General features: G+C 55.8%; 1 protein-coding gene across 5 annotated transcripts in view; it reads right to left on the minus strand.

Moving 5' to 3' along the window:
* Positions 1–10: 10 nt before the first annotated feature.
* The window catches only part of BICDL1 (BICD family like cargo adaptor 1), a 104,514-nt gene continuing 92,030 nt past the window's right edge, over positions 11–12,494 (minus strand). For 4 of the 5 annotated variants that reach the window (XM_046024330.1, XM_046024331.1, XM_046024327.1 and 1 more), the window contains 3 exons: positions 9,542–9,672; positions 4,626–4,746; positions 11–1,974 (listed from right to left, as the gene is read on the minus strand). In XM_046024330.1, the coding sequence (XP_045880286.1) occupies positions 1,813–1,974; positions 4,626–4,746; positions 9,542–9,672 (414 nt within the window). In that variant the 3' untranslated portion in view covers positions 11–1,812. Of the gene's footprint in view, positions 1,975–3,782; positions 3,892–4,625; positions 4,747–9,541; positions 9,673–12,494 lie in introns of all 5 variants that reach the window. The other variant, XR_006820994.1, reaches the window with a different exon arrangement.

The following is a 12,494-nucleotide window of genomic DNA, read 5'->3' on the forward strand; positions in this document are numbered from 1 at the left end:
AGCCAAGTTGGTTTTCCCCGCAAAAGCTTGGTCCAGGTTGAGCTCCCCCTCCGGTTCGAGGCAGAGGTCGGAAGCACATGCGGTAAGATGCCAGGGGAAGTGCCCTGTTCATCCTCCGCACGGCCGGAACGATGCCGTGGAAGCTTTGCCTGCAGTGATTTCTCTGTGGCTCCGAGTTCCTGCCAGGCTGGAGGGCCTGCCCCGGGCGTGGGAAGCAGGGCTGGCAGGGTGCCCGGGGCCAGGGTACGTGTGGGGGCGGGGCCCGGAGTGCTGTCGTGGACAGGATGCCCGTGCCCTCCTGGGGAGGTGCCCCCCTTCCTGGCTGAATCCACTCACCAAGTACCAGGAGAGGAGGGGACCTCCCGGAGGTGTGAGGGACTCCCTCCCACTGACCCTACAGAGCCGGCAGCCGGTGGCTCTGAGCTGGAAGCTGCTTTCTGACCAGAGCCCTCTGGGTCCCCCAGTGATTGAGGCAGGAAGCTCTGTAGAAATTCATTTTATTCTTTGACTATTTTCAAAAGAAGCCGTGGTGCGCTGTTGTTCTAAAAATATGCCTTTATAGATTCATATAGAATATGTATATTATAAAATCCGTACATGTATTTACAGGATTGCTACATACAAAATTACAGCACTGTGGTCTGTACATATCTATAGGTACATTCTTGCCGCTCATCCCTGCTGTGCTTTTCCCGAGGGAGGGAGGGAGATGATCCTTGGTAAAGCAGCGTGCGGGCTGGCTCAGCCCGGGGCCTCTGAGGGGGGCCGCAGCAGAGAGGGTGGGGTGGCTGCTGAGGAAGGAGCAGCAGCAGCAGCTTGCAGGATTCCGCCTTCCGCAGGCCTGGGGGGCAGTATCTGGTGGCATCCGCCCGGGGTGCCAGGGCTGCCCTCGAGGTGGAGGCGGCTGACCGCAGACCCCTCTGGGGCCGTTCTGTGGCCTGGACGCGCTTGGCTGAGCCAAGAACTTGTACGTGTGAGGGGAGCGGGGGGCCGTGGGAAGAGGAGCAGACCCCCTCCCAGCTCTGGCCCCGTGAAGGGGCCCGTGAAAACACCGGGGCCCTGAGGCCAGGGAGGGAGAACAGTGGCGCTGAGAGCGGAGGGGGGGAGGGCAGGGCCCTTCTTCCTCCTGACCTTGGGATGGCGACAGTGCAGCCCCCAGAGAGCCCAGCGGTGGCTGAATGCCAGAGAACAGCCCCAGCTGGTCAGGCCCTGCAGGCCGGGCCTCCTGCCGCAGAGGTGCTCCGGGCAGAGGTGCATGCACGGGGGTGGGGAGCCACCTCCCCCTTCCTCCCTGGGCCAGAGATGGGGGGGACAGGAGGAGGCTCAGCCTTGGACCTGCTGTCCCAGAGCACTAGCGACCTCCGTCTCCACAGCTCAGGCCAGCTGGGGGCTGTGACGGCCTTCCGAGGCGCGCAGAGATGGCCTCCGTTCCTTCTGTTCCCCGAATTCCAAAACAGGAGGGCAGCAGTGCCTGGGGTGGGACGGGGAAGCCCCCGGGGGGTGGGCGGGGTGGGCCACCGTCTGCTGCATCTGCCTGGCAGAGCCCGAGGGGCTGCTCGGAGGCAGCAGGATGGGGCAGCCTAGGCCGGGCGTGGCCTGGCAGTAGGGACAGGGCTCCTGCCTGTCCCTCTGTCGAGGGCAGCCGTCAGAGGCCGCATGGGCTCTTCTGGATGACTGGGCCCCAGTGTGGGTGGGCAGTGCGGCCGCTGAGCTGGCCCAAGGGAGCCCTCGTGTGCAAGCATGGTGTGCTGGGGCCTCGCACGCTCAGTCCCCTCTAGTCTACCCATCCTTGCTGGCCTGACTCCTCCCGACTTAAATTTTCCTGAAGAATGAGAAGAGCCGCTTGCCTTCGGCGGTGCTGGGCTCGTCCCCACGCCCCGCGCCGTGGGTCCTGGGGAGGGCAGCCGCAGGCCGGCTCCGTTCCTTCAGGTGTGTGTCCATCAGCTGCCGGTCAATGACCCTGTGCATGTCGTCCTGCAGAGGGCAGAACGGAGGGCATGAACAGGGGCTCCGACCCGGGGCGGGGAGCGGGGGCGGCACATGTCAGAGGGACGCGGGATGGGGATGAGATGAGATGGTTGAACGGCTGCAGCCAGCTCAGGCCGACCAAGAAAGCAGCAAGTGTAGTCGTGATGCCTGGACACACAGGAGCCACCGACACCTCCGCCTCCTCAGGGCTTCGGGCTTCCTGCTGGCTTCAGCTCCGTGGCTGACCCGGTGCTGGTCTGTCCCTGCAAGCCCAAAGAAGGGCAGGCCAAAGCTGATACTTCCCTGACTCCACCCAGGCCTTGCCTGTGACTGGCCGCCTCTGCCCTGCCTCCTGCGTCCCTTGGGGCTGGGTGTGCCTTGGCATCCCTCCCTGGGCCCTAGGGCGACCTCTGCTCGCCAGCTCTCCAGTCCAAAGGGTCAGCTCCAGGGACCTCTCCTGCCCCCTCGCCCCCTCCAAGTTCTACCTGCATCGTGGATGCCCAGGCACCACGGGCTCCCTCGGCCCTGCCCTCGCCCGCAACCAAGCACCCTCGCTGGAGCCTTCCGCGTGTGGCTCGGGCCACGGGCATCCCCGTCTTCAGGGCCTGACTTGCTCCTGCTTATTAGTGCATATCCTTGGCTTCCTCCCTGGGTTAGCAACTTTCCCCAATTTGCTAAAGTTGCCTAAGAAATGCCCTCTCACCCCAAATGCTTTACAAGCACAGCAGACGTATCCCACAGAGGGGCCTCTGGACAGAGCAGCCCTCTCTCCTTTCTAGTGGTTCGATCCTGGCTCTGCACAAGATTCTGATGGCAAAGGCGTCCTGCTACCAGCAAAGCATGCGAGAGCTACTGCTTTGGACGTCGAAACAGCCCCGTCTGGTTAACACGAGCGGGAACAGAGCCAGCATCTGCCTGATGCCTTCACCCCTAAACCCAGTGGGCTCTGGGATGCCCTGGTCAAGACACCAAACCCTGCCTTAACGCCTGGGACGAGCCCGCGGAGCGTTCCCTGCTTGAGCGCTGGACAGTGAGGGCTGCGCTCAGGCCGCCACTCGACAAGGGCAGGAAGTGGGGCTGGCGCCCCCCGCTCCGACACCTCCTGTGCTCACACCCGCGCTTCTGTCACTGTAGGTGTTTGTGTGAAACAAAGGGACTTTTCTTACCCCATACTTTCCTAGCGAGCAGCGAGTGTGGACCTCCTGCTTCTCCCTCCCTTGTTCACATCCTGCTCTTTCCTCACACTCAGGTGCTTTCCAGTCCCTCTCCTCTTCGCAGAAGTAGGGCACTTACTCCTCCCAAGTCCCACTGCCAAATCCTGGGCACAGCGCCCTGCACTTAGGACCTGCTCAATAAAATCCGTTCCCCGCAGCACCATGGGAACGTAACAGGCTCCCTCAGAAAGAAACCCTTTCAAAGGGCTGGTGCTTTTACTGACCCACTGCAAACCCCATCTTTTACACCGTAACGTTCATCAGGGTAAGCGCATGAAATAGATCACTGCAGAACTTCATACACACACAGGCCTGAGCCACTTACGATCCCACACCTGCCAGTACTTCTGCGGGCAAAAGAGCCCAGTGATGAGGAGGGAGCAACGAGAAACCAGGGCTGAGGCAGTCAGAAACGGGCCGGCCTGCCAGTCCTGGGCCGCGGCGGTGGCGGGAGGCGCGCTGCGGGGGATGGCACGGCACACACTGCACAGAGATGACGCCGGACGCCGGCACACACGACACGGCGGACCACGGGAAGGCGGGGGCGAGATGGCGATGGCAGCGGGGGACACGGTGGGTGGAATGCGGGCTTGATCTCACCTCAAAGGCAGGAGGGGTGTACAACTAAAGCTGTTGATACGGGAACTGAGAAAGGCCACTAGATCAGAAACCAAAGGAGCCAGATAGTAAAAAGCCCTGAGGAAGCAAACTGCAGCCAGGAGAGAAGAGAGAAGAACGGGCGGTAAGCCGGTGACCGGCCAGCTGCTGGTGGGCCAGAGCCCAGGAGGCAGGAACCATCTCCCAGGGGAGGGGGGCCAAGTGCTCCCGTGGCCAGGCCGGTCAGGCCTTTGGAGGAATGGTGACTGTTAACCTGTCCGCCAGCGGGGGCTTTTCACAGCCTGGCCCAGTGGGGAGCCGAGTTGGGGCTGGGACTGAAAATGGTGGTCCTAGAGAGGACACACTGACTCATTTCCCCCCAGGGTAGTGCCCTTTGGAAAAAGGAAGCTGGCCTTTGAGAAAGGAAAGGGCAGCGGCGGCTGGCAGGCCAGGGACTGCGAACTACATACTTCTACATACTGTGACTTGTCGTCCCACCATATAGGGCTTCCGGGGCCCTTTGTGGTAACAGCTGTTTCTTTCCAGCTAATTTAAACAGAGTGGAGACGACCAGCCGGGGGAAGCCCCTGCTCCAAATCTGGCGGTCACGGCAGCCCTACAATTTGGCACTGCCTGGAGCTCACCGCTCGGGACAGCATCCTCAGGCCTGCTTCCCTGGGGACGGGGGGAGCACAGGCTCTGAATCTTACCAGGTGATGGCGGGTTACTGCTCACCCACGTGCGCAGAGCCCTCTAGTAACAAATTCTCCTAATATTCTGCCTGGATTCAGCAACTCCTCCCAGAGCCTCATCTTCCCTCACCCTGGGTCTCAGGAATCTCCTTACCTGCCAAGCCTCAAGCTGCTGCGAGAGGGTCAGCTTCTGCTGAATGGCGTCCAGCAGCTGGCTGTTCAGAGACATCATGTCTGTCTTGCACTTGGCGAGTTCTAGCTCTACAGCATTCTTCCTAAAAACAGACAAGCCGGGTGAGCGTGGGCTCCCCATGCCAGAGGCATCTGATTCTTTACCTGGGGCACCCGGAGTCCACAGGACAGAGGAAACAGGCTGTGACCAAACTCACAACAAATAGGAACTGTGACAGTATCTAGGATGTTTCTTGCCAAGGACTGGAAAGTTCCCAGCGTGGGTTCACATCCATTTCCTCAACTGTTGTAACGACAGGTAGGTGAAGGGACTATCTGTCCCCCCCATCTCACAGATGAAGAGGGGGCTCAGGAAGGAGGATGAAGGAGGACCGGAACCCAGAGGACATCACAGGCCTTGCAGGGCACTAAGGAGAGGCTATCATTCCCCCATAAGACCCATCCCCAAGGGAGGTAAAGACCTCGTTCTCCCAGCCCCTCCTTTTCAAGAGCAACCTCCCCCCACGTAAGGGATATGTCCTAAAGGCACACAGGTGTGCCAAAGTCGCCACACAGTGGTGATGATTACAGCCTAGCTGATCACAGTCACCAACAACAACCACGACACTGAGTGTTCATCACTCAGACAGTGGGGGAACAGGCTGTGTTGCTGGATGGAGAAAAGCACCCCAAGCCAGCGTCCGGTCTGGGGCTAGCTTATAAAAGAAAAACTGCCTGTGTGTACTTAAAGGTCATACACAAGGTCCGCTTGGGGCTCTCTGGGTGATCAGTGATGGGCTCCCACATACTTCTGCACTTTGTGTTTTCACATCTTAATGTTTCATATATTACTGTTTGCCTTTTCCAACATTCCTACAACAATGCAAAAGAAAAAAATTTTTTTCATTGGGGGGGCACGGGAACAGAAAGTGAGAGAGGCTGAGCAGCTTCTGCAGATGCACTGGTCGCCCGGCTGCCAAACAGGGCATTCCTTAGCCCCGTCATCAACTGCCTTTTGCATTCGGAACGGCAAAGCAGAACCGCCCCGCGCACCGGGCCAGCGCCAGGGCGCACGTCCCAAGGACGGCTGGAGGACCCGCCTGGGGACGCTGCCGGCTGCAGCAAGCTGAGCCCAGCTGAGAGGCGGGGCAGTGGGGGTACGGCACTCGGGGCCACCGCTGGGACCCACACTTCCTTTCCGGCCTCAAGTCCGATCCATGAGTCACCTCCCCTGACACCTCAGGGCCGCACAACGTCGCCCCACCCGCCTTTCCCACAGAGGCGTCTGGAGAGCTTGCACCACCCCGTCTGCCCGCCGCACTGCGGTTGAACAGACAGGAGCAGGGGCCGCCCAATGAGCGCTGGGGTCTCAGACGCCTCAGGCTGCCGTGTCACACCCGCTATCATTGGCTGCCCGCGGCGGGCGGAAATCCTTACGCGGCGCCGTTGCCATGGACGCCGGGCCGGCCACCCCCGCAGTCGGGAAGAGCCGCGCCAACCCCTGGCACCGGAGACCGCAGCAGCCTCCTGAGCTTCTGGGCGTCTCCCGGCAGGTGGCGCCACGAGAAGCCCAGAGACCCCTGAAAATGTGCTGACCAAGGCCCCCGGGCGGAGGTCCGGCAGCAGCTGTGCCGCCAGGCTCGCAGGGGTCCCCTTCCTTCCCCAGGACCGCCGCATTCGGGCCTTGGACTGCACCCCAGAGAACGTTTGCTCCCTGGAGAGTCTCGGTGCTTTTCATTCCCGAGAGCCCCAGGCCAGGAGAGCTAAGCCCCAGAGCCTGCTGATCCATATATTGATCAGAATTTTAAGTATTATCTCAAAGGGCTAGAAGAAGTCCTTATTTAAATGAAACCGCAAGTAACGGACTCCTTTTTGTTTCTGTGAGGCAGACTGCTACCCCAGATTTTTGCTTTTACCTCTAGGCGATGAAGCCGTGAAACTCATTACTGTGCAGGGTAAAGAACACCTTCAGGTTTGTGTAGCCCAGGGAGAGAGGAAAGTTGTTTTTCCTGGGGGTTCTCACTCCTGACTACGCACTAGAATCACGCGGTGGGGAAGGGGGCACTTCTAAGACGTAGCTCCAAACCAGGAGATTCAGACTGAACTGCTCGGGAGAGGGCCCTGGCATCCAAGGGAGTCCCCAGCTGATTCCAAAGTGCAGTCAGGATGGACAGAGATGATGTGTGGGAAAGCATCTTGTAAAACCCTTAAGGTCCTACGCCAAGTGTGCTTCCCCCACATGGAAATGATTCTTTAGGTCTGCTGTCTCAATGCTGTACACCAAGAGTTTAATTTCTACGGGACAGAAAAAGAGCAAACCCGCTGGAGTGATCTAACCCCTCCCTCCGCCCCAGCCATATTACATAGGGTCCACGAAGGACAAGGGCCTCACTGCACAATGCTGCGTACCCCGGGAGGACAGTCTGCTCATCAGCTCGGTCAGACACCAGGAGGTTCACTGGGCCACCTTTGGCAGAAGGCAAAGGCTTGCATTTCAAGGTTTCCTGGAGACTTGCTGGCCTCCCCGGTCCCCCATATGTCAGAGCTAGGTTCCACTTATTTTAAGGGAGAGGACTAGAAAACTTCTGTTTCTTCCTTCCTGCACCCCGGTACGTTCTCTGGTTGTACCTCCCACCTTCTGTGCTGATGGCAGAATACGGTCAGAGCCGGATGTTCAGCTCTCATTTGCTTGTCTCGCTGAGAGAAGGTGACCAGCCATTTTCTACTTCTAACTCCATTCTGCTTTTTATTCCCCAATGGCTTCTACAATTAGCACCTTCATTTTACCATTTTATTCCCTAACTGTATGACACAATTTCACCCTTTGTTATTCATGAAAGTACGCTCCCACTCCAAAATATTCCAGTGCTATTCAAGTATTCGCTACTGAATCAAATATTCTCCAGGAGTCCAGTGGCAGAGAGGCCTGGGTTTGTGAGCCTGAGTATACTTCCTAAAGGAACTGGAAGTTGTCGGACAGGGTCACCGGAGGTCCTGGCCAGAGAGGCAAGGGGACGGAAAGGTAGAACTAAGTAATGGAGACGATGAAATGATTAGAGAGCTAGCAGAGGGGAGTGGACAAGTGTGTGTGGAGGTGAGAAGGGGAAAGGTGTGGGGAATTTCAAAGTCAGAAATTAAAATGTGTGGTGTTACTTTTTAAAAGGGTATAGAGGGGGCGCCTGGGTGGCTCAGTGGGTTAAAGCCTCTGCCTTCGGCTCAGGTCATGATCCCAAGGTCCTGGGATCGAGCCCCGCATCAGGCTTTCTGCTCAGCAGGGAGCCTGCTTCCCTTCCTCTCTCTCTGGCTGCCTCTCTGCCTATCTGTGATCTCTGTCTGTCAAATAAACAAATAAAAAAAAAATTGCTAAAAGGGTATAGAGTATCTATTTACAATTTATTTCAAATGCGCTCCTTTTAGTTTGCTGACAAGCAGCCTGTGCAGTAAAGCGAAAGGATGTGGGACAGGGGTCAAGAGACCTGAGGGGGAGGCCAGTGATCACTACTGGCCGTGCAACTGGGGAAAGCATCTCAGTTTCCTCCTCTGTAAAAACTGGGATTAAAAACTTTAATTCTCGGGCGCCTGGGTGGCTCAGTGGGTTGGGCCGCTGCCTTCGGCTCAGGTCATGGTCTCAGGGTCCCGGGATCGAGCCCCGCATCAGGCTCTCTGCTCCGCAGGGAGCCTGCTTCCTCCTCTCTCTCTCTCTGCCTGCCGCTCTACTTGTGATCTCTCTCTGTCAAATAAATAAATAAAATATAAAAAAAAACCCAAACTTTAATTCTCGCTGTGACTGAGGGGATTAAAGTGAAGTGTTCTGTAAACAGGGAAGTGACACAGACGCTTGAACAGTGGTGCAAAGTGCCCCAGGAGCAGACCTTTTCAGTGCCTTTTCTCTCACAGTGGAGAGGGCAGATTAAATGCACGATAAAGAATCATTTGAAGGGGGATGGGGAATATGTAAATTTTTTTTTGCCTATGCACTTCCAAACTTTTTTAATGTAAGAGAATGCATTTCTTCTCTGCTAAAGAAAACCCAAAACACTATGAAAATATACCCCAGTTTACTGGGGATACAGGTGAGAGAAAATTGCTCAATGACACTCTGAGGACCCATCAGACACAGAATGCAGACAAATCATCAGTGTCTTCAATAAAAGACGCCACGTGAAAAAAAAGACGGGGTGGGGGGCTTAGGTACATATCAGCTAGATGGGGTTTGTGGGCTTTGGAGGCTGATTCTAATCAATCATAAAAAGACATTTATGGGGCAACTGGTTACTAGATGATATTAAGAAATTACTGTAAGTTTTTTCAAGTGTGACGACCTTATTGTGGTTGTGTGTTTTCCAGAAAGAGTCTTTATCTGGTAGTATCTATACTGAAGTGTTTACGGATGAGATAAGGGATCTTGTGATTTGCTTCCACACAGTTCCACAGGAATGCAGCGGGTAGGATGTAGATGAAACAGCCGGCCATATGCTGATTAGGGTTGAAACCAAAAGACAGGTAGGTAGGGATCCATCTTATTTTTTTCTACTTTTGTGTATGCTTAAAAAAGCCCATAATAAAAAGTAACAAAAATTCCCCTAAAAAAAAAAAACCCTAAAAACAAAGAAGTTGAGGTAGATCTATATAATGGAATTGGAAAGCTAAGATACACAGACACACAGAGCATCGTCCCATCAATACTTAGAAAAAACCCCAAACAAGCACACACAGCTGGATACAGCCGGGACGAAGACCCGCGCAACAGTAGCGCGTCTGGGGGAAGCAGCAGGCCGGGCTGCGGTGGCCGGCAGGGAAACACTCGCGCTTCCGTCATCTTCTGCAGCATTTCACTTTTAAAACGGAGCCCACGTTGCTTGTGATTAAAGTAAAATTCGACAAACCATGCCCACTCACTTTGCAATGGCCTCGTCGCGGTCCCGGATGGCCTTCTGAAGCTGCTCCTTTGGCTCCCTGTCCTCAGATGTCCCTCTGAGTCGGTCTCTCTCCTCCTTCAGGGCAGTCATCTCCACACTCAGCAGCGTCACCTGGCGGGAGACCACAGGCATGAGTGCGGGGCTTCCACCGCTGCTGGCCTGGGGGGCCGCCCTGAAAGAGGCAGAAAGGAACAAGCGGCCCCAGGTGGGTGCTTGTAGCTTCCCGAGGCCCCTGGCTCTGAGAGACGCCCAGCTCTTCCGGAGAAGGGATGCCACAAGCGAGGCTGGAGCCCCGTGGCAGGGGCGTGGGGGTGGGGGATGAAGTTCAGCCCCGGACGGCAGCCGCGGGGGTAGGATGCCCTTTGGACGTAGCATTCCACACCACCACCTCCATTTCAAGGCACTGGCAGGTACTAATGAAGACCACATGTGCATCAGGGCTCTGAAACACAAGGTTAGGGGCAGGACTCAAGTTTTCCAGCCACCTTCCACTCAACAAGGAACCCTGCTATGCACAGGGCCCTGGCAAAGCCTGGCTCCTATTTCTGTGAGTACTTGATGCAGCCTGGTCCCTAAGCTTCCCTGGTCAAAGCCATATGGAATTTAGACACCCACGTGATACCATTTTTCACTCGAGGTCCATGGTCCATGCCTCAGTGAATGGTCCCACGGCCTATTCACTGGGGGTCATCCTTTGGTGGTAGGGTGTCCTTCCTTGTGGCTCCCTCAGTGACCACAGCTTACCCCACCCAGTGTACAGGAGCCCTCTGGACACCTACGGTTCTGCAGTGGGAGGAAGCGTGTCTCATTCATCTGTGCATTTCAGAGCCTGACTCTACGATGCTCAATCTGAAAATACTTGTGCCGTAGACAATTGTCTTCTTCTTGGCTAGTCATCATCCCAAATGCATTCCTCCTTGAGGGACATTCCTGGTTGCACGAGTCTTGGTGAGAAACAGGGGATGCCCTCCCAGTAAGGTAGCCAAAGGGGAGAGACATATCCTTTCCCAGGCACACAGACATGGAAAGGGGACCTAGATGTGTGAGTCACATCTCCCTGCCTGGGACTGCCATTCTCGAGGGGTCAGCAAAGCCACAGGTCAGGGGAAGTTATTACACTTAGCAGACTGCTTCTGTGGCCCCACTTCCTATGGCTCCTTTCTGTTCTGGAGCTTGGTTCTCCAGCCTTCCTGCTGATTCCGTTAGCTGTCAGATTTAATTTCAATACAGTCTCTCTCTCCTTAAGTTAAGCAGAGAGAGTTTTTGTTGTTTGCAATCAGAAACCCTGCTTGGTAGAACTTTCAGTAAATATTTGTTGAATGAGTGGAAGGGTGGGAGCCCCTTCTCAGTCAGTAGGCTCAGACTGGAGTCGGGATGCCCAGCCCTGCCCTCTTGTTAAATATGACACATACTTGGACATTTTCCCGAGGGAGGATCTATCCGTATGGGTCTAGTTCTCCCGCTAGGGGACAGATGCCACCTTTCGGTGTACTCGCTTCTCAAGTCCCAGGCCTCAACATCTTCAGACTGAAATTGAGCAAAGACCCCAGAGCAAGGCTGAAGATCCAGCTGCCCTGAAGATGCTTCGGACCCCCAGACTGAGGCGGCACAGTGGTCCTCTCCTGGGGTAGAGGCGCTTGGGAAGAAATCAGAGGATGCCCAACAATGAAGGGGCATACAGGACAATTGTTGTTATTGGGGACAATGGATTTGTACTCTTAGGGTCCTGGCACGTCAGCACCAGGGGCTCTGTGCTTTCATGGTGGGGACAGCTGCGGTGAGCAGGGCTACAGGCCACAAGGAAGAACAGGCTGGAGCGCCTGCAGAGGCCACAGGCTGTAGCTAGTCCCGAGACAAGCAGGCGGCAGGTGAGAAACCCAGCCTCACCCTGCTTACTAGCAGGTTCTGTAGCCTGGTAGGCCTGAAACTCAAGACCCAGAAAGTATGTGGCAGAGAGAGAGCCAGAACTTCTCCGACCAAATCAGCCCTAACGTGGCCTCGGGCTGGCTGTGTGCCAGACAAGGGTTTTGCCAGCTGAATAAGCTATAGATAAAACAGATAAAACCACATGCAAGGCAGGAAATGCCAAAATTTAATAGGCTCCAGAAAAAACTCCACAAGAACTTTTTGCTTTGGTCTGGAAAGCTTGGTCAAGGTAGAGACGGACCATAAGCTGTCTTAGAAGTGACAAGGGACTTCCTTCTCTGAGCTGCACATCCTTTTCATAAAAAAGCAGGAATAAAAATAACTAGCTCCCACCATCAGGCTGTCGTGAGGCTCAAATGAGGCAACCGACACCAAGGACGGAGCTCAGCACCCGGCGGCAAGCTCTGCCCCCTTCTCTTCCCCACACCCGCGCGGACCCCCTGCTGGGGCTATCGTGAGGGCTGGCCCGGCCTGCTGACTCACTGACTCCGGCGGCAGCCGCCCCTCAGTCCACTTCTCCCACATAAAGTAGGTGTCCTCATGAGTGAATAGGATCAAAGAAAACATCTTGCAGTCATATATCCAGGGTTTTCTTTGCCCTTTCACTTGACATTGATTTTTGTGCCTATTCTAGGTAAGGCCTGTGCTAGATGCTTTAAGAGAAGACGGAGAGAAGTCAGACCTTAAGCTTGTCCTCGTGGGGGTTAAGGTTTAAGTGGGTAGATGAGATGGAAGCAAGGGTGACCATGACAAAGCAGGGCTGAGGGCTCCAGGAAGAAGGGAGTCAAGGGTTTGAAGGAAGAAGTGAAACCCGAAGGATGAGTAGGGCTGATACGCGCAGGTGGCCAGGAAGAGTCTTCTGGACAGAGGCCAAGGGCCAGAGAAAAGGCCCAGATGTGGGGAAGCACGGAGAGTGTGCGCCTTGCCCTTTCACAGTCTGTGTTCAATAGACTAAAGCATGGCGGGGGGGGGGGGGAGGGGGGGGGGGGGAGGATGAAACAACAGGG

This window comes from Meles meles, chromosome 12, assembly GCF_922984935.1.
Source record: "Meles meles chromosome 12, mMelMel3.1 paternal haplotype, whole genome shotgun sequence".
NCBI lineage: Eukaryota > Metazoa > Chordata > Mammalia > Carnivora > Mustelidae > Meles > Meles meles.